Source organism: Rhinichthys klamathensis, unplaced genomic scaffold, assembly GCF_029890125.1.
Source record: "Rhinichthys klamathensis goyatoka isolate OS25496 unplaced genomic scaffold, OSU_Roscu_1.1 h1tg000229l_1, whole genome shotgun sequence".
Lineage (NCBI taxonomy): Eukaryota > Metazoa > Chordata > Actinopteri > Cypriniformes > Leuciscidae > Rhinichthys > Rhinichthys klamathensis.
The window spans coordinates 3,606,747-3,627,649 of record NW_026606753.1 but is presented as its reverse complement, the minus strand read 5'-3'; the positions used below and the strand labels follow the sequence as shown (position 1 = coordinate 3,627,649).

Here is a 20,903-nt window from a genome sequence, read left to right as displayed (position 1 = left end):
CAAATTCATGAGAAAATAGTGTAGGATACAGACATTTGTAGGTTGCTAGGTTAATTTTATGGTAGCCTATATAATAATAATAATAATAATAATAATAACTTATATTTATATAGCGCCTTTCACGATACCCAAGGACGCTTTACACATAACTGCAGAGACAGAAGAAAAAGTCATTCCGGGTTAAATGCCTTTGTAAAGAGGTGTTTTTTTAGAAGATTTTTGAAAGTGTCCAGAGAGGGAGCATTTCAGATGTCTGTGGAAATGGGGGCCCTTGTCAATGGACCGGAGGTTGCCTGAGGGGATGTAGGGATGGAGGAGGTCCAGATACTGGGGGGCAGTGGCATGGAGAGATTTATAGGTGAGGAGGAGGATTTTGTAGGTGATGCGAAATTTGACCGGAAGCCAGTGAAGCTGAGTGAGGATTGGGGTGATGTGCTGCCACAACCTAGTGTATGAACCCTGGCAGCCGAGTTCTGGACATATTGTAGCCTGTCCAGGACCTTGCTGGGTACCCCATACAGGACACCATTGCAGTAGTCCAAGCGAGAGGTGATGAAGGCGTGAATGAGTGACTCTGCCACAGAGTCTGAGAGCGATGGTCGAAGTCTGGAAATGTTTTTGAGTTGCATGGTAGAAGGCAGATTTGGCAATGAGTTTGACATGTGATTGGAAGGAAAGGGTGGAGTCCAAAATGACACCAATGTTGCAGACTTCGTTGGATGGAGAGCAACCGTCCACTTTGAGGAGTAGATCACCTATCTAATGTGTGTTTTTATATTTGTTCCACCACAATGTAGCGAATTAATGAACAGTGACAGATCACTCCAATATAAACATTTAAAGCAAACACCTTGAAGATTATTTTTTCAGTTTGCAGTTTTTTCAGGCATCTCCTCCCTTGACCTCCAGTAAAACAGACCTGCCTCTTTCTACCTGTTGGCATTACGCCTTGTTGAACTAACCTTGAAGGTTCCCCCTGGAGGAGGAGCTCTGCTCTAATCTGTAGAGAGGCGGTATCTGACGCGTGATGTCACGGCTACGTCATCATCAGCTGCTATAATCAGCCTACGCTTGTGGTGATTCCCAGTGTACAAGGGTTTATCTTTGAACGTCTCACATCCACGTATCTGTGAGCATATTTACATCTTTGCACATCACAAACGGCGTTAGCACTAGTCCAATCGGTATCATGTCTGTAGCGGGACTGAAGAAACAATTCCACAAAGCCACTCAGGTAAGAAGCAACGGCAATGAAATTCATCATTCTCTTGACCATTGCATTCGTGAAAATGGGTTTGCTGCAGTGCTACAGCAGACAGAGCAGCTTGTGTCCTGAATCGTAATGCGGATCTTTACGCGGAACAGTGTGTGCTTCTTTGAACGCACCGTTATATGATGTATACACAAATAAATCCACTAACATTGTTACTAGCAGGCTAGTCACTAAAATCAATGAATTCAGATGAATGTATGTTCAATGTCTTTTCGTGCTGTTTTTATGAGGTGTTATTTGCACCGATTAAATGACACCGTGTGAACATGAATATTTAAGATGCGTAGATGAGTTGTTACATAATAGCTTATATCCTTAAATTGACCTCGATGCCCTCTAAAGCAGTCCTGATGCTGTGACACTTAAAATCCATGATGATCTAAAGCCACCACATAGCCTTTAGGGTCCAATACTGTATGGCATTTTAATTCAGAATTTTTTAATATTTCCTATTTCCATTTTAATATCTTAAAGTAATTAATATTTTGTACATTTTTATTTTATATTTTAAGTCTATTGAACCTATTGGACATTTTTATATATATATATTTTTTTAGATAGTCGTGGGAGCATAAAATCATAATTAATAGCTGGTTAACAATGTGTGGGTGCCATCAGACTAGGTTGAGCCCGATTCACTCCTGGGTTTGTCTGTTTTGTCCATCTAGTGTCCTTGCCTGAAGCTTTCCCTTGCATTAATCAAAATCTCATTGGCTAACAGTTTGTGCAACAAAGGTTTTGGAGGAAGTATCTGTCATTTTAAGGATAGCTGTGGAACAGCAGCATCTATTGGAACCACTGCTCTCACATGCTAAAGGTTTCATCCCAGCATCCCTTAACATAGTGCTTCTCAAACCCGGTCCTGATAATATGAATCAGGTCTGTTTGATTTAAAATAAAAAGTAACATAAAATAAAAAGAGAGCGAGAGAAAGAGAGAGAGAGAGAGAGATATTCAAAATATGCACTGTTGGGGAGTGGCCCAGGGACAAGGTTTAACTAATATGACAGCTGGCTATCTGCATCTTTTTTAAGGCCATCTGTTTTAAAGGGAATATGAAATTCTGTGAGTTGTGGAGCTGGACTTGCATCTCGCTGCCTGATATTAAACAACATAATCTGCCTCGTTCTGACCAATCGTCAGGCTCTGACATCATCAGTGCATGCTGCGCAGTGGAGAGGGTGGCATGACTCAGAGCTGCTCTGTAGAACAGATGGTTCCTCAAACACACTGCTCCTCTCACAGCTTGCTGTGTACTTTATACACAATCTTCATGCAGTCTTGCAGTCGTGACAAAGTATTGTGCCTGTTTGGTGAAAGTTTTTTTTTTTTTTTTCCCTTATTTATCTCCTTTCAGTTATGTAGAGGCAGGTTTATCCTGTTTCACCTGCATTATTTATTCTTGGAAATTTGCTTCTATAGTGAATATGTGCTATATAAGCACAACACTTGTTTCACTACATGCCTTCTGGCTTTTCCTTGTCCAGAATGATATTTACATAAAAGAGAAGTGAGATTTCATGTAAATTGTCTAAACATGGATGTTTGTAGTTATACAGAAGTTTTGTTTTGGAAATGTACTTCAATTTTTATAAAATTGAGTTGTGTTTAACCTGACAATTCTAGCTTGTAATACAATGAGCCTGCTTATAAAGTTAAATTGCCATTCATCTATACGCTTTTCATTTTATTTTCATCACTTGTTGTGTAATGCAAAAGACTGAAGTGAAAGATCAGAGATGATCTGCCTCCTGTTCACTGTTGGGTATTTGGGGATGGATGAACGTCACAATCAGCCATTCTCTGTGTTATTCTGGTCTCATATAGTACTGTACTTAAAAGTGTAGAAGTGTGACCCCTTTCTTTAGCTTCTCTCTCTTGCTTTCTTTGATGTAAGGAGTTGCTTATGCACCACAGCGTCTGTCTCAAACATGGCTGATGTTTTATTCTTTTTCTATTACAAATTCTAGACATTGCTTACTGCAGTGTTTTTCCTATTTAAATTGCCAGCTATACCACATACTTGGCAAGCCAGTGTTTTTAACATTTTTGTTAACTAGTATATCTTTATTAATGAGTAGTGCAAACAAGGATATTTTAACACCCAAAGGATGAGAAATATCTTCTTTTCTTTGTCTCTTTAGTCTCTTATGGTTCATTCTTTTGATGTATGTTATCTTAGTGAATTGTATATCTTGTATTTGGACAGGTATGAAATTATGTTCAGCATCATTGATTCGCTCTAATATATCTACCAGTTTCTCTTATTTCAAAACTATTATCAAACAGGTGAGCTGTCTAGTGTCTACTGTCTACCAATACAGGATTTCTAAGCATCCCATGTGAAGTGTCTGACATAAATGCTGTCTCAAATTGTAGATAGCAGATTATACTAAAATATCCTTCCTTATATCCTAAAATAGTACCTTCAGGATAGAATGTCTTTATAGTGTCATACAGGTGATCTTGTAGTTGGGACTAAATGAGTACATTTGTCATTAGGGGAAAAAGCATTACCTTTTTTTATTTTTTTTTATAGAGAATTAGTCATTTGTTAATTTGAAAGTGCTTCTAGCCACTTATAGTGTCAGTTCCCTCTATTTAAAAACCCTATCACCTTCACCACTATGCCTTTGATCAGTTTACTCTCTACTATCCTAATAGGCTTACTATCTTAATAAGATTTTATAAGCCAACTTAGGGTTAATTATATGGTAATTCTATAAACATTATCTTAAAAAGTGGTGTTTTGGTCTGTCAGTGTGACAGTGTCCCATGTAGCACACTGTTTTTTTTTTTTCTAACACCACTAAAAAGTTCACAAATTTAATCTATGCTCATGTTAAAAATTCAACTCTGGGAGAAATTTAAACTATTACGCACTTCTATAATACTTGAGACTCTTCCGGCTAAACAATCAGTGAGAGCAACGGTACACCTGAACAGAACAAAGGTGTCTCTTGACATTTTAAACATTTTAAAACACAAAAATTGCAAAAAGCCACAAAATGGTCAAAGACATTTATCTAGCGCATGTTCACATAGGAAAACAACAACAACAAAGAAAAAGTGTTTTTGTGTTTTAACACAAAAACTTTTTTGGTTTGAATGGCCGCCTATTTACGTGTGTCAGAGCAGCAGCCGAATTTTCTCAATTTTTCCTCCCAAAAAATAGTCTTGTTTCATTTGTTTGTTGGTGAATATCTACTTCATTTTGCGCTGTTTGTCCTCTGCATCTTCAGTAATCTTGATACTGTCAGTTTTAATCATATACAGGTTGTGTGTCCTCAAAAACCTTGAACAAAACCATGAAAGCTAAAAGGAAGATAAAACCACATTGTTCACTTGAAATGAGGACCAACAAAACATTGTTTGTGCTGACCACCATGTGCTTTGTGCTGTGTATTTGTGCAAAGAGCATGACACCATCAAAATTCTAGAGATATTTAGAAACCATTTACGAAAAGTCATGTCCTGTATAATTCTGAATATTGTTGGGCTTATTGCAGTGTTTGATTTTAAGGATGTTTGGTAACTTTTAGGAACTGTGTTGGATTTAAATCTAAAGCAAAAGAGCTACCTTTTTTAGACTAAATCATTAGATTTTTTTATTTAAGAGGTAACCAAGAAGAACCTATCCCAGATAGTCACACCAGGATTGCAAAACACAATATTTGTTATTTAGAATTAATAGATTCATAGTGCACTGTAAATAGCACTGTGTGTACATTTTTAGACCATTTTCTATTTATGTATAACGCTTCAAGCCCCCTAATATGCTTACAGTATTTGTTTAACAATAACTTGCTTGTGTGGCAAATATCTAAATTGGATTCTTTAAGCAAATGCTCTGTTGTTAGGGTACAAACTGTTTTGTCTAGAAGAAGATTGTTTAAGGCCTTGTGGGCTAATGCAGTAAATGGATAGGACATATGAAACACACTTGTGTTCCAAATGAGAACATCACTAATCTCTTCTGCCTCTGGTTTTATCTTTGATATCTTGGTAGATTCCCATCATCTTAAACTCTCCATTAATGGTCAACAAAATATACATAATTTACTTGTTTAAGATGAACCTATAGGCTACATGTTGCTCCAAAAAAATAGCACATTAACATGCACCATCTCATCATCAGAGATTGTATTTACTCAGTTCAAGATTTTAATAAGTCAACACTTCCTTATTTGATTTTTAAACGTCCACCTTGGGGGAGATAATTTTGTCTGATCCCAAATAGAATATACTATACAAACTATAACTTTCTATAGCCTATTCTATTCTATTATATTCTATATTCATCTCCGAATCATCACTTATTTGTAGATACTACATGCCAGGGCAAGGGCTCATCCTGCTATTACGTAATGGCTGTGTGAGGCTTAAAAATTACATCACTATCACAATAACATTACTGTTTAGTGTTTTCCCATAGAATCAAAATGACTCAGGATTGACACCGGCACTTGTCCTTGGTATTTTATTGAAGCGATCATGATCTCGTCTTTCTTTTTGAATGTATATGAATGTCACCAATCTCACCATATGATCCAGCCTGTTCTCACGTAAATGCGTCTCTACAGCATGCATTGTGTATTATCGTGCAATTTATATGCGAAAATGAGTTTTTACGTGCATATGATACGCAGTTCATTTGCGTGTACACACGCACACCACTAATTCTACCCAAACGTATAATACACACGCACCCCACACCACTACTAAACCTACCCTAACCAACCCATGCGTATCCTATGCACGTAAAAACTCATTTTCGCGTATAAATTACACGATAAACACACTGCGTGCTATAGAGACACATTTAGTGTGATCGGGTTGTATGATCACTGCTGTGTCATCCTGTATTCAGTGCTTCTGTCACCTTCAGCATTGTCATACATCCACTCCAGCAAGGGCTCCCATGTCCGCGGTAGCGGGCCTTTTTAGACTCTTGAGTACTACATTTCTCTTTACATGTGTTTAAATTCTCATTAATGCTCAGTTTTTTTCTTCTTTCACCAGAAATTAAACATAATTTTACTGTTGTTTTTTTTGTTGCCATTTGTTCCAACATGTTTCATGACATGTTTTACCTTTGCAAAGGTTTTTTTGAGATACTATTGGTTAAGAATGATTTTATGAATTAAAACGTTATTGCTATCTAGCATTTAGAGCACACAAGAATATCTGTTGTTATCTCAGAGGAAACAGACGCATGCCTCCTTTAGCCATCTTTATGCATGAGCTTTCTCAGCTGCCCTTAATTACACACACGCATAATAATAATAATAATAGAAGAGAGATGCAGCCTCCCTGGAACTGTCTGTCCTGCCAAAGGGATGTGCGTCCCTCTCTGCCATGCAGACAATCACAAATCAAGGGAGGACATCCTCCTATAACCTCCTTCATTTGTCCATCTATCTGTTCTATTTATAAAGCGTTAATCTTTGGTGGTTGTAATCCAGGAGGCACAGACTCAGGGGAATATTTTAAGACCGCCTAACTGGAGAGTGGGGGTGGAAATTTCTCTTCTGTGCTGTGTCACATTGGGTGTCATGTGAATGCCATTTTCCTAGTCAGTAGCTTTCCAGGTAACAAGGTTGATCTGAAGCGTTTGGGTTTATACAAGTATAAATAAATAAAAACTATTTTTACAGAAAATAACTTAAATTTGTTTGTTATTTTAAATTATATTCAAAACTCTGTAAACTTACAAACAATTTGTAACAACTTGACTTACTATTAATGAAATTACAGTAATTCAAAAAGAAATTATATACAGAAAAACTGTATTTTGTATTTTTTGTACTGTATTTTTTTTTTTTTTAATTGTAAATTAAGTATACATTTATATAAAATACAAATCTTTAAATGTGTAGCTCATTATTTTAAAGGTTTATGTCCATACTAGCAATTATCATTATTTGTTTTGTTTTATTTGAGTAATTGTATTATTTTTATATTTAAGTGTTTTATTTATTGCTTTTTTTTTTCTTTACAAAAAAAAAAAAAGCCTACTCTGGCCCTGTGCCAAATGGCGCACTTTCGGTCTTGTGGACTTACAATGGCTGCCACGTGCGCGTGTTTAAGTCTATGAGACCGTAGTAGGGTATCCCATTTGTCATTTTAGGTCTCAAAAGGCTGCTCGCAATTCGCAAACGCCCCCTTTGCGGTCGATATTTGCCCTCGATGCGCACTAATGCAAGCTCCGCAGCAGACTTCTTCCCGACAGTCAAAGCGGGATGTCACTATTGTGCAGACTCGAAGGAAGACCGCGAGTGTTTAGGGTGCCATTTTGGACAGGGCCTCTGTTTTTAAAGGTAACAAAGGTGCACTGCTCTCCAGGTTGAAACGTTTAGGCCTCTGCCCAGCCACACAACAGTTGATCCAAATTGCTTTACTAAGGAAATTGTTAATAAATATGAGAAATGCACACATCTTTACTAGTTCGAACTCTCCCAAAACCACCCATTAACGTTCACAAACACACTCATGGCATACAACCATCTTTAAAATATTTGTTATGTTATCTGATCAGAATATGCATTTGTTATGCACATCATATCGTCATTTCAATGCATTAAAAAGAGTGTGTGTGAGAAACCCTGAGGAAAAGGTATACTGGAACAATAATGGAATGTTTCCCTGCATGGAATGTGAAAAATTACGCCCTAGATATGGACAATTTAGTAGAGTACTCAGTTTGTCAAAAATGTCCATCTGTTTGTATTATGGGAAGACCTTGCTGTGAGGAGACATTACTAACCACTGAGCCATCATGCTGCTGCAAGCACTTCAGTTTTGAAATGAATACATGCACAATCAAACTGCTCAATTATTTTTGAATTAGTCAGACAGCAAGGCCAACACTTTCATAACGGAACATAGGGCCAATCCATACAGACATTGTCTTCACTTCTGGATAACTAAAATACATCACAGACTGTCACTTTCTACCATGAGAAGTTCCATTTTCGTTTTTTGGACAGTTTTCTTAGTACCATATCACGAATGCTATAACGACATAACCACTCCAGTCAACAGCTTGAAGTTTCTATGCTGTTAAATAAAAGTCTGTAGACAAATGTTGTACCTTGTATGCAATTATGGCAGTGTTTGAAAATAAGTGTTACTGTGGACAGAGGATTAACCAACAGTTTGTGTAACACTGCAATACAGTAAAGGGCCAGATACAGAAAAGGTTGCTTTGATTTTGCTAGGCAAGACATGTTCCTGAATCAACACATTTTGTTAATGCTGGATCAACATTCCTGTCTGAAAACATAGTCCTAACTCTATCTCTAAACCTAACTTAACCCTAAAATCAGAGGGAAAGGATAGGTGAATAGTGAATATTAAGTCTTTCATTTAGCAAATAGCATTGCAACTACAGAACAATTTATTTTTTTTGTCTCTCCATGTTGCTTTGAGGCTGATTAATCTGACCATCATCCAGGAATCTGGCCAATGACAACTGTGCGGTCAAGTTTTACTTTACGTGTGTAATGCTGCTCGCGCTTCTACAGTCCTACTTCGATCAGCCCGCTAGTAATGGCATTTACATGGATTATTACGTCTGACTGGCAAATTTGGTTTGTGGGATGTCGATTGAGCATGACAAAGACTTACAATGGCTAATGGACATATTGCAAACTGCAGAAGGGAAATACCTTCTATTATATATAATTTTTCTAGTTACATCAAGATGTAGTGCATTAAAGTGAGATGCTAATTGCGATATTTGCACATATTTCTATGTTCTACCAGTTTCTTTTACTGTGTTTTGTTAGTAGGCTATGTGTTAATACTGTCAGCCAGGCCTGGGCAATATGACGATGTCGTGGCGATGATGACTATCGTTAGAGATTTTTGTTCAATTATTTGTATATTGAGAAATGTAAATATATCTGTGTAGCACAGTGCTACTTGGTTATTGAAAGAAGTGTGCATGAATGAGGAATAAAGAGCTCATGATGTTAAAATTAGTTAAACGTTGTCTGATTGGTCTCTACACATTGGGTCTCATTCATGAAACATTCGTAAATATACGAGTAAATATGAGAGTGATTTGCGCGTAAAGAGACCTTCCCGAAAACTCTTCTCCTGATTCACAAATACTTTGTAAACGTCAGACGTGATAGTGAAATGTGTGTGTGTGTTAATGAATTCCAATCAGTCGTAAATGGGACGCGCGTGCACGCTCATTCTCAATTACCATAAATCCCGCCCATTAAATCCGACTGACAACTATATATGGACATCATATTATGACACGAAACGAAGGATTTCAATGTCTTCTCAAAAGCGAATGAAAAAGAAAAATTTCTCAAATGCAGAAATCGAAGTTTTATTATCAGAAGTTCATTCAAAACACCACATTTTATTTTCAAGCGTAGGCTACATAGTGGCGTATCAGGTCCTAAAAAAAGGAAGCTTGCCAGCATATTACAGATGCAGTTAATGGAGTTTCATCTGTTAATCAAACAGTCCCAGAAGTAAAAAGAAAAACCATATGTAATTACTATATATATAATATTTTTTCAAAATGCTGTGTAAATATGTACCCGATTAAGGTAAATTAAAATGCAGCCTTAGTTATTATTGAGCAAAACGTTCGGATGTTAAACTCACTATTTACGCATGGCTGGGAGCAGGTGTAGATTTCTTTCGTACCAACTAACATTTGGAAAATACGAACATTTTAATGAATCCGAAAATTTACGCCAGAACCACTTTACACACGATTTACACAAAAATTCGTTCTGCTCGTGTTTCATGAATGAGACCCATTGTCCCTACCCATCAAGGCTGGGTGATATGGCCAAAAAAATCATATCTGTATGTGGATATACTCCTAATCATATTCTCACACTTAAGTTTTTCTATTTGGATAAAAAACTATATATTTTAAAAAATATCACGTTATAACATTTGATGTTATTTCACATCCTGCCCAATGTTGTCCTACAAGCAATGTTCATATTGAGGCTATAAACAAATATATTTTGTTTATTTTGGCTATGCTATATATTATGTGCAAAACAATCACATCACATTACATTCTAACATTGCATGTTTACAATTATTTACATTGTAGGCTATTTTACTCCGAATTATTGTGCTCCTATTCTATTGTGCTCTGTTTGTTTGGTGCGCTCGTTCACTGAAGGCTCAGAAGGCTCATCCACTCCTGACAGCAAAATGGAAATATTTGCATGACTTTCTAACATGTATGATGTTTGTTAGATTGAGAATATACCTGTGAAATGTAAGTTATATAGGCTACTCTCGGGGCAAGCCGCATTAAACTATTTATGTTAACTATATCTTACAAGTTATTTTGAAGCCCTTAATATACACTCACCTAAAGGATTATTAGGAACATCTGTTCAATTTCTCATTAATGCAATTATCTAATCAACCAATCACATGGCAGTTGCTTCAATGCATTTAGGGGTGTGGTCCTGGTCAAGACAATCTCCTGAACTCCAAACTGAATGTCAGAATGGGAAAGAAAGGGGATTTAAGCAATTTTGAGCGTGGCATGGTTGTTGGTGCCAGACGGGCCGGTCTGAGTATTTCACAATCTGCTCAGTTACTGGGATTTTCACGCACAACCATTTCTAGGGTTTACAAAGAATGGTGTGAAAAGGGAAAAACATCCAGTATGCGGCAGTCCTGTGGGCGAAAATGCCTTGTTGATGCTAGAGGTCAGAGGAGAATGGGCCGACTGATTCAAGCTGATAGAAGAGCAACTTTGACTGAAATAACCACTCGTTACAACTAGGGGGGTCACGATTCTCCAAATCTTTGATTCGATTGAATTTTCGATTCTAAGGTCACGGTTCGATTCGATTCTCGATTTTTACATTTATTTATTTTAAAGCACAGGTTGCTATGCCATTTTTAGAATATACTTTTATGAGTACCACTCATCTCCACTACAAATAGGAAAAAGAAGGTACAATTTGCAAGAGCTCACCAAAATTGGACAGTTGAAGACTGGAAAAATGTTGCCTGGTCTGATGAGTCTCGATTTCGGTTGATGGTAGAGTCAGAATTTGGCGTAAACAGAATGAGCACCATGTCACAAAGCTCGAATCATTTCAAATTGGTTTCTTGAACATGACAATGAGTTCACTGTACTAAAATGGCCCCCACAGTCACCAGATCTCAACCCAATAGAGCATCTTTGGGATGTGGTGGAACGGGAGCTTCGTGCCCTGGATGTGCATCCCACAAATCTCCATCAACTGCAAGATGCTATCCTATCAATATGGGCCAACATTTCTAAAGAATGATTTCAGCACCTTGTTGAATCAATGCCACGCAGAATTAAGGCAGTTCTGAAGGTGAAAGGGGGTCAAACACAGTATTAGTATGGTGTTCCTAATAATCCTTTAGGTGAGTGTAAAGCATGTCTTCTGTTTAGGTCAAATTGGATTATGCACTTTCCGCATAGCAGCTCACTCTGCGTGCTCCGCTATTTTTCAGATGCGTTTGTATCAAACTGTATTTCGAAAATAAATGGTATTATCGCCTCATTCTATATCGGTTATAAAAAATACACCGATATATCATACAAACTTGCAATACTGCCCAGCAGCGGCACCGCTAGCAATTTTGGGCCCTATGAAAGAATTTGAGGTTGGGCCCCCTACCGCATCCATTCCATTAAAATAATTGATCTCTGGGGGCCCCAAACGTGCGTGGGCCCTTAGAATCGTCCTTACTTTCCTCCCCTTACCGGAACCCCTGCCGCCCAGCCCCACTACCCACCATACCCGAGATCCATTTCCATTGGTTGAAACTTCAAATGCCGTTCAGTATTTTTCCTAGCTCAAAATTAAGTGGCGGTGGTAAAATCCTGATCATGTATGCAAGTGTACTGCGTCTTGAATTGGCTGAAGAAAACACTTCAGGAGTAGTAGTTTTACAAGTTATTTTATTAATAAAATAGTTAGATTTTTATTTTGAGAGCACTATCATATACAGTGTTTCCCATAGAATGTGAGACTGTGCTGGGTGGACCTCAGTCCATCCAGGCTGGGGTGGACCCCCTCCCACAGGAAGAAAATGTTGTACATTTTAAAGATAAATTCATTAATCTGGTGCACTTTTGAGAGTTAAAAATTAAGAGGTCCAACCCATGTTCAGTGTGCAAATTGAACAAAGAAAAAGTTATGTGCTAGAGATGCGCGGATCAGCTCTCTTACATCACCTGAATCCGCTGTTGAAAATAAATCATCCACCCACCCTTTTTTGATTTAGATATCTGCACCCGATCGCCACATTCTCATGTGTTTTCATGATCTCTAATATGGTTTTTTTCCTTTGTGTTTTATATAATGACCACTTGGAGTTGCTTGAGGCATATGTTTCCCCTGAAGAGATTTGTTGTCGAAATTAAAAGTGATGCACGTTCTACTGAGAAATGTGAGTTCCGTGTCTCTATTAAAATCAACACATTAACGTTTTATCACTCATCCACCTATGACCCAGCCGCAATTATTAAAATTGGAATGTTGTTTTGATTACTTTATCGCCCGACCCGTGGATTATCGCAGTGTTCGGATATAACCGCGATTCGCGGATCTGTATCGTGCACTCTCAGAATGACTTGAGCCCCAGCTGTATTTTGTCGACAGTTGGAGGTGGGACGAAATTTAATTGAGGCGTCCGCGTCGCAATTCTCTATGCAGGAAAAAACCTGACGTTGGAAAGTTTGCATCACGGTTGCAACGTGATCAGATCCCACAAGTCCTATAGCTTTAGACAAACAGCATGTCACTCCATGAGGATTTTCTCAAGATCTATGCATCAAGTTATGTTATGTGTGGGCCCGTTTGAATCAAGACAACCTGCTCTAAATAAAGATGTGCATTTTTTTGGTTTACTAATGTTTTGCAAAGTTAACTAAGCAGAACGTTGCATGAAAGCCTCATCTGTAGGCTACTGTTTACATGTGCGTCTGCGGCAATTTTTACGGTTTTAAGTCATCAATTTGCGAGATTTTTTGGGTAGCCAAATGTAGTTGTAACCCTGGGTTAATTTTGGGTTACTTTTCGACATGATTATTCTTTATTATTATTTCTATTTTATTTATTTGTTTATTTTAAATGGTATGCAGAAATGAGTGCTTGGTGACGAGAGTTTATTATTGAATCAAAGTGTACCTGTTCAGAAAATGTTCATGTCAGTAAGTTGTGTTTGGTTTAACGTTATTGGCTAAAAACAGCTTGATCCCGCCTCATATCCGTTATGGCAACTGTGATTGGCCAGTGTTAATGTCACTCGAGGGAGGGTCAGAGGTAGGGGAAGAAGGAAAGAGAAGGTGAATGTTGTCGGCATGATAACAGAGCGCGCTGGGTTTTTGTGTTAGATATAGTCAGAAGAACTGCATTGTTTAAGTGTTAAGCTGTATAGTATTCTGTTGTGAGGTCAACCCGATCACACAGTGAAGTCAACACGACGGGGTTCAGAAGAACTGTTAGTTTAATGCTTGATGATCGTGATTCGCAGTGAATCGGACTATTCATGTTACTGGTGAAAAAAACTTAACTCAAGTTTATCCCCTACATCGGCGAATGTGAGAGTATCAAAGGTGATCTAAGCGATTGCCAAGAACTGTGAGTGCATCGATCGAGAGTGACAGAGCCGCTGAGGAGGAATCCAGATAGCGCTCCTAATCCCCGAGTGGTTAGGAGTTCCTCTGGCGTCGCGGGAGTTTGCTAACTGATGACAGCTTCACGTGGATGGATCTGATGGGTGACGGAAATCATTAACTCTTGCCACTTACACTCAGGTACACTTTGTTTATTTTATTTTGTGCTCTTATAGAGCGAAGCGGCCATTTTACGTTTCACTCGGCCTCAACGCACACAAGCAACGTTTCAGGCCTGCAACGGGTGTGTGTGTGTGTGTGTGTGTGTGTGCGTGTGTGTGGGCCCACAATAAGTTGTGTTTTTTCATTGGTGAATGATATAATGCTTTAATACCCTGTGATTCATTGAGTATATTATTACAGGGTTACAGTTTGTATTTCTGATTGAAACTGAGGTTTGTTTAACATGCTTTATTTTTGCACTGAGTTTTCATAGACACCAGAATTACACTGGTATATTGGTTTACATTAGGTGAAGACAAATTTGTACTTCGTGTAAAATAAGGAAATGTTAATTTAAAGAGTGATTCATTAGATAGCCCTATTTTGATGGAAGTTTAAAAGGCTAACCCTTTAAGTGCCTGTTGTTGTGCATAGAAGAGTCAATCAAACACTGTTTTGAAAATACCAGTTTATTCAGGAGTTGGTTGAACAGATTTTATTCATATCTAATTTGATTCGGTTTTGTCAATTCTTTCTTTTCTTTTCTTTTAAATAAATCCATTGTATATTTCAGTTTTATAGTGTGGTCCCTTTAATAGAACAGATCGGTAGCTGTAATTGGTTAAAAGTGATATTGCAGAGATCTGAGTTGCACTTTGCAAGAAGTAGTGTAGAACCAAGGGTCACAGATTGATTATAGGATCACGTCGAGAGACAAATAAACGAATCTGGGTTCAAGCGTCCAACATTCCAAAAGGGTAGGTACACCTAGGACAGTAGGGGGCGCTGCATAAAGTGGGGGCTCGTCCGGGATGATCCTTGCTCAGTACACTGCTTGAAAATCAGTAAAGTGCTAAGAGAATACTGCTTGTAGAAAAAACTAAGGTTTAAGTGGATCAGGCAATTATGGATGTTGACTATTCTTTCTTACAAGCTGAACTTGACGATTGGAGTCAGAAAGCAATAATTGATCAGAAACATGCCGTGTTACTGTTGGGAGTGCCCGCGGATGTGGGGGTGGCACGCATTGAGGAAACTATGCAAACAGTCAAAGTTTTGGGAAGAGTGAGAGTCAGGGATTATAAAGAAGGGCCAACTCCAGGGTCTTTACTTGTGCTATGTGAGTGCAAAGAAGAGGTTGATCCTTCTCGCGTGCCTGTGGAAGTGATACCTGAAGGGGGTGGGACGCCTTGGAAGATGATTGTAGCGAAAAGTGCCGAGTCACCGCCTGCTGGGTTTGCTGAGAAACTATCAAAGCTGTTAAAACAAGAAGGAAAGTCTTTCACTGATCTTCAAGCTATGTTTTCTACACCCAGCTCCAATGCAGGTTCTCCAGAATCAATAATCCGTGCGGTGGGTGAACTGCTGGAAAAAACCTCAAAACCTGTCAGCGATGGAGGTGCATACCGACGTTTAAGGACCTTTTCAGGTATTGTTCCTACTCCAACAGGGGAAGAGGCTTTGGAGAGCTGGATGGATCAAGCTAGAATGATGATCATGGAGTGTGAATGCTCAGAGAAGGAGAAGCGTCGACGTATAATTGAGAGCTTAAAGGGTTCAGCCCTGGATGTTGTGAAGGCTGTCAGATTTTCTAGCCCAGATGCAACTTCTCTTCAGTATCTTGAGGCTTTGGAGGGAGCTTTTGGAACTCCTGAATCAGGAGAAGACTTATATTTTGCTTTCAGATTACTGAGGCAGAATCCTGGTGAAGCTCTTTCTGATTTCTTGAAGAGAATGGAGAAATCTCTGACCAAGGTAGCACAAAAAGGTGGGTTACCCCGGAAGAATTTGGACCAAACAAGAGTCGAGCAGCTAATTCGGGGAGCTGTTGAATCTGACTTGATGTTGCTCCAGCTGAGATTGAGAGAGAGACGAGGAAATCCACCTACTTTCCTAACTCTCCTGAATGAGATAAGGGAGGCGGAAGAAAGCGAAGCTGCCAGACATAGTCTGGGTTTCACTGTAAAGCCGGTTCCCCGGCCACGGGAGAGACAGAGTAGTTTGGCTGTTGTGAGAGAATTGAAAGCTGAAATTGAAGAGCTGCGGACAAAAGTGGCAGAAGGATCTTCTAAAGTAACTACGCCAGAGGTGATGATGGAGTCAAAGCCCATACCAAGAGGGAGAGGAGGTGACACATCAGGGGATTCAGAAGTACACTCACTAAAGAAGCAGGTGCAAAGACTAGAAGAGCAGTTAGCTTCACTGAGTATTAGGCAGTTGCCACAGATGACAAGAGATCCACGTTCACTGGAGCAGGCTGATACTTCTGTGAAACCCCGATTTGAAAAGGCTCAAGAAGATTACTTCTGTTACAAATGTGGGGAAGATGGCCACATTGCTCCGAAGTGCAAAGCTCCTGAGAATTACTCTCTGGTGATACAGAAACTTGTGCGATCATTACGGAAGGCTAGAAACGAAAGAATGGATCAGAGTAGTAGTAAACACACTAGTGATAAAGCCAGCTTTTCTCGCAAAAGCCAGACAGTTGTGGTTGAGAAGAGTAGTCTTCCTGTAGGGTTGGTGGGTCCAGCTCTGACAATCACTATGAAGATAAATGGTCAGCCCTGTGAAGCCTTACTAGATAGTGGATCTCAGGTCACTATCATCTTTGAGCCATGGTACTCTGAAAACCTGTCATCAGTGCCCATTCAGCCTCTCTCTGGTCTGTCCATTTGGGGCCTTAGCACAGCCAGTTATCCCTACAAGGGATATGTCTTGGTAGATGTTTCTTTTCCTGCTTCTGTCATGGGTGTGGAAGAGACTGTTTCCATCCTTGCTTTGGTTTGTCCAGAACCTGAAGGTCCTAAACAAGTGCCTGCGATCATTGGGACAAATGCAAGTTTTTTCCAACGTTTGATTGGACTTGGCACCGCTGGTCATGAGACGGATGAGGCACACACATTAAGAATTCAGCTTCACAACTCAGAACTAGAATCACAGACAAGACTTGACATACCTGCTGGAGAAGTTAAATGGACAGGTCCAGGTGCTTGCATCATACCATCAAGAGGAGAAATGTGTGCTGTTTGTACAGTTGAGTCACAAAAACCGCTGGAGAAGGAAATTTTCATGGTAGAAACCCCTTCAGATGATATGCTGCCTGCAGGACTGTTCATTCTTCCAGTTGTACTGCCCTCTTCTGCTGTAGAGGAGAACAAATTCAAGGTGCTGATTAGGAATGAGACGTGCAAAGAGGTAACAATACCATCTGGAACAGTCGTAGCGCATGTGTTTCCTACAGATACAGTGACTGTGGCATCTGTTACCCCGACGAAATCCAAGACCATTGATCCAAAGGTGTTTGATTTCACAAAGTCCACCATTCCAAAAGAGTGGGAAGATCGACTTCGCCAGGAACTGTCTGAGAGAGGTAATGTATTTTCTCAGGAAGAATGGGATGTAGGACTGGCAAAGGACGTTAAACATTGCATCCGTTTGAGTGACTCTAGGCCATTTAGAGAGAGATCTCGACGAATTGCTCCAGCTGACATTGATGATGTCCGTCGACACCTCAAAGACCTGTTAGCTACAGGGATTATTAAAGAATCCCGAAGTCCTTATGCTTCCCCAATTGTAATTGTTCGTAAAAAAAGTGGTGCAATACGCATGTGTATCGATTATCGGACTTTGAACAGCAGAACTCTTCCTGATCAGTACACGACCCCACGCATAGATGATGCGTTGGACTGTCTTGCAGGAAGCAAGTGGTTTTCAGTCTTAGACCTGCGGAGCGGCTACTACCAGATAGCCATGGCCGACGAGGACAAGGAGAAGACTGCCTTTATATGTCCTTTAGGGTTCTACGAGTTTGAAAGGATGCCACAAGGAGTTAGTGGAGCGCCTGCGACATTCCAAAGACTCATGGAGCGTGCAGTTGGGGACATGCATCTGCTAGAAGTGATAGTGTACCTTGACGATATTATTGTCTTTGGGTCCACTCTAGAAGAACACGAACAGAGGCTTCTGAAAGTCTTAGACCGTTTGGAGGAGTATGGATTGAAAATTTCAATGGATAAGTGCCAGCTCTGTATGTCACAGGTCAAATATGTGGGCCATATTGTCTCTGCTGATGGGGTTGCTCCTGACCCGGAGAAAATAGAAGCAGTCACTAAGTGGAAGATGCCCACAGATGTAAAAACCTTAAGGTCATTCCTAGGATTTTGTGGGTTTTACCGACGGTTTGTCAAAAACTATTCTGCAATTGTGCGACCCTTGACAGAACTCACCAAAGGGTATCCTCCAGCCAAAGGGGGTGGAAAGGTCACCACAGAGAGAAAGTACTTCAAAGAGTCAGAACCATTTGGTGAGCGGTGGGACAAAGATTGCACTGAGGCTTTTAAAACCATTATCTACTGTCTTACTCATGCCCCTGTCCTGGCATTCGCTGACCCTTCCAAAGCCTATGTCCTACATGTGGATGCAAGTGGGAATGGCCTAGGTGCAGTACTGAACCAAGAGTATCCGGAAGGACTCAGACCAGTTGCATATGCTAGTAGGAAACTGAGTACAACAGAGCAAAGATATCCAACTCACCAACTGGAATTCTTGGCACTGAAGTGGGCCGTAGTGGATAAATTTCACGATTACCTTTATGGGGTGAAATTTGTAGTTAGAACTGACAATAATCCGCTCACCTATGTCCTCACTACAGCTAAGTTGAACGCAACAGGACATCGCTGGCTGGCGGCATTGGCCACATATGATTTCAGTCTGCAATATAAGCCAGGACGTTATAACATCGATGCTGATGCATTGTCTCGTTATCCTTTGGAAGGTGGGTCACCTGATGGATGGACAGAAATATCCCAGTCAGGAGTGAAAGCAATCTGTCAGATGGTGACAAGTGACAAAAATGAGGAATCTTCCACCAGACTGGTAGATCAGTTGGGAGCCGATTCTAGCATTGTTCCACCTGTTTATGCACGTTTTACACAGCTGGAGCTAGGACATCTGAAACAGTTGACACATGCTGACCTTGAGTTGGCTCAAGACAAAGATCCAGTCATTGGACCGGTGAAGATAGCTGTGGAGCAAGGAAAGGTACTTACAACTGGTGCAAGTGCTAACCCGCGAATGACTCTATTGCAGAGACAAGGTCCTAAGCTGGTCAGCCAGGATAAGCTGCTGTACAGAGTGTTCATCAGTCCCTGTGGTAAAGAGAAAAAACAGCTTGTTTTACCTGAACAGTTCCATCAACAGGTAATGCATTCATTACATGATGATGCGGGACATCTAGGAATCGAGCGGACTACAGAGCTGCTGAAGGACAGATTCTACTGGCCACAAATGACTTCTGAGATTGAGAAGTATGTCAAAAACTGTGGAAGATGCATAGCCAGAAAGACATTGCCTCAGAAACGCGCTCCTCTGAGTAACATCACTAGTAGTGGGCCAATGGAACTTATATGTATTGATTTCCTGTCAATAGAACCAGATTCCAAAGGTGTTGCTAATGTCCTGGTTGTCACTGACCATTTTACACGCTATGCCCAAGCCTACCCGTCTAAGGACCAGAAAGCAGTGACTGTTGCAAAGATTCTCTGGGAGAAGTTCTTTGTGTATTACGGACTTCCAGCCCGTATACATTCAGATCAAGGGAGAGACTTTGAGAGTCGACTTATAAAAGAACTTCTGGGAATGCTGGGTATTAAGAAATCAAGGACGACACCTTACCACCCTCAGGGAGATCCACAACCTGAACGATTTAATAGGACACTACTCTCCATGCTGGGAACTTTGGATGCTGCAGAAAAGCAAAAATGGAGCCAGCATATCAGCAAATTAGTACATGCATACAATTGTACTAAAAATGAGGCTACCGGGTACTCACCTTACTTTCTTTTGTTTGGAAGAGAAGCCCGCTTGCCAATTGATGTGTGCTTTGGTACTTCTTCAGAAGGAGGAGAAGGACAGACATACCAGAGGTATGTTGAAGACCTAAAGACAGATCTTCAGAAAGCCTACAGACTAGCTTCTGAATCTGCATTAAAGAATCATCAGAGAAATAAACGTCTCTATGATCAAAAGGTGAAATATCAAAGCATAAGGCCTGGAGACCGTGTGCTTATTCGAAATCTCAGTTTCACAGGAAAGCACAAACTGGAGGATAAGTGGAATACGGCCCCGTACATTGTTCTTGAAAAGCTTGACAATTTGCCTGTGTACAGACTCAAATCAGAGAAAGGAACTGGAGGAGTCAGGACAATGCACAGAGATCATCTCTTACCTATTGGAGAATCGGTGAGAATGCCAAAATCTGTTAGGAGACAAGAAGTTCCTCAAAGGCCAGTAACTAGGTCTAGAGCTACAAAAGAGCACAAAGAAACATTGAGAGAAGAAAGAGTATTGGAAACTCCTGTAACCACTGATAATTCCTCAGGAGGTGAAGATGAAAGCTATGGGTACTATAGTCCAGATAGGTCTAGACAATGGACACAGTTAATTCCTGATCTCCAGCACAAGTTTGAAGTTAAAGAGGATGAAGTAACTGCCCACACAGACAGTGAATCTCAATATTCTGGAGAAGAGGAAGTGGTGGAGGAAACCTGTGAAAACGAGGATTCCAGAGAGAATATGCACCCGATTGTAGACTCAGTGGTGGAGGAAGAATCTTCAGAAGGAGAAGTAAATAGCTCTGATAATGCATCAGACTTGGAGGCCGAACCCATGGAGCATTGTCCCAAAAGGAAGGTGAAACCTGTCTCTAAGTTAAGCTACGATGAACTAGGCCAACCTAGTGAGAGACCCGTAACAGTTGTGCACAGAGGAATAGTTATTCATCTGACAGATTCCTCAAAGATTGAA

The 20,903-nt window shown here is 40.0% G+C and overlaps 1 protein-coding gene across 1 annotated transcript in view; it reads left to right on the top strand.

The window, feature by feature from the left end:
• The first annotated feature begins 1,044 nt into the window (after positions 1-1,044).
• Positions 1,045-20,903, top strand: part of sh3gl2a (SH3 domain containing GRB2 like 2a, endophilin A1) — a 43,500-nt gene continuing 23,641 nt past the window's right edge. The window contains exon 1 of the mRNA XM_056265151.1: positions 1,045-1,234. Within this exon, the coding sequence (XP_056121126.1) occupies positions 1,190-1,234 (45 nt within the window). The 5' untranslated portion in view covers positions 1,045-1,189. The remainder of the gene's footprint in view (positions 1,235-20,903) is intronic.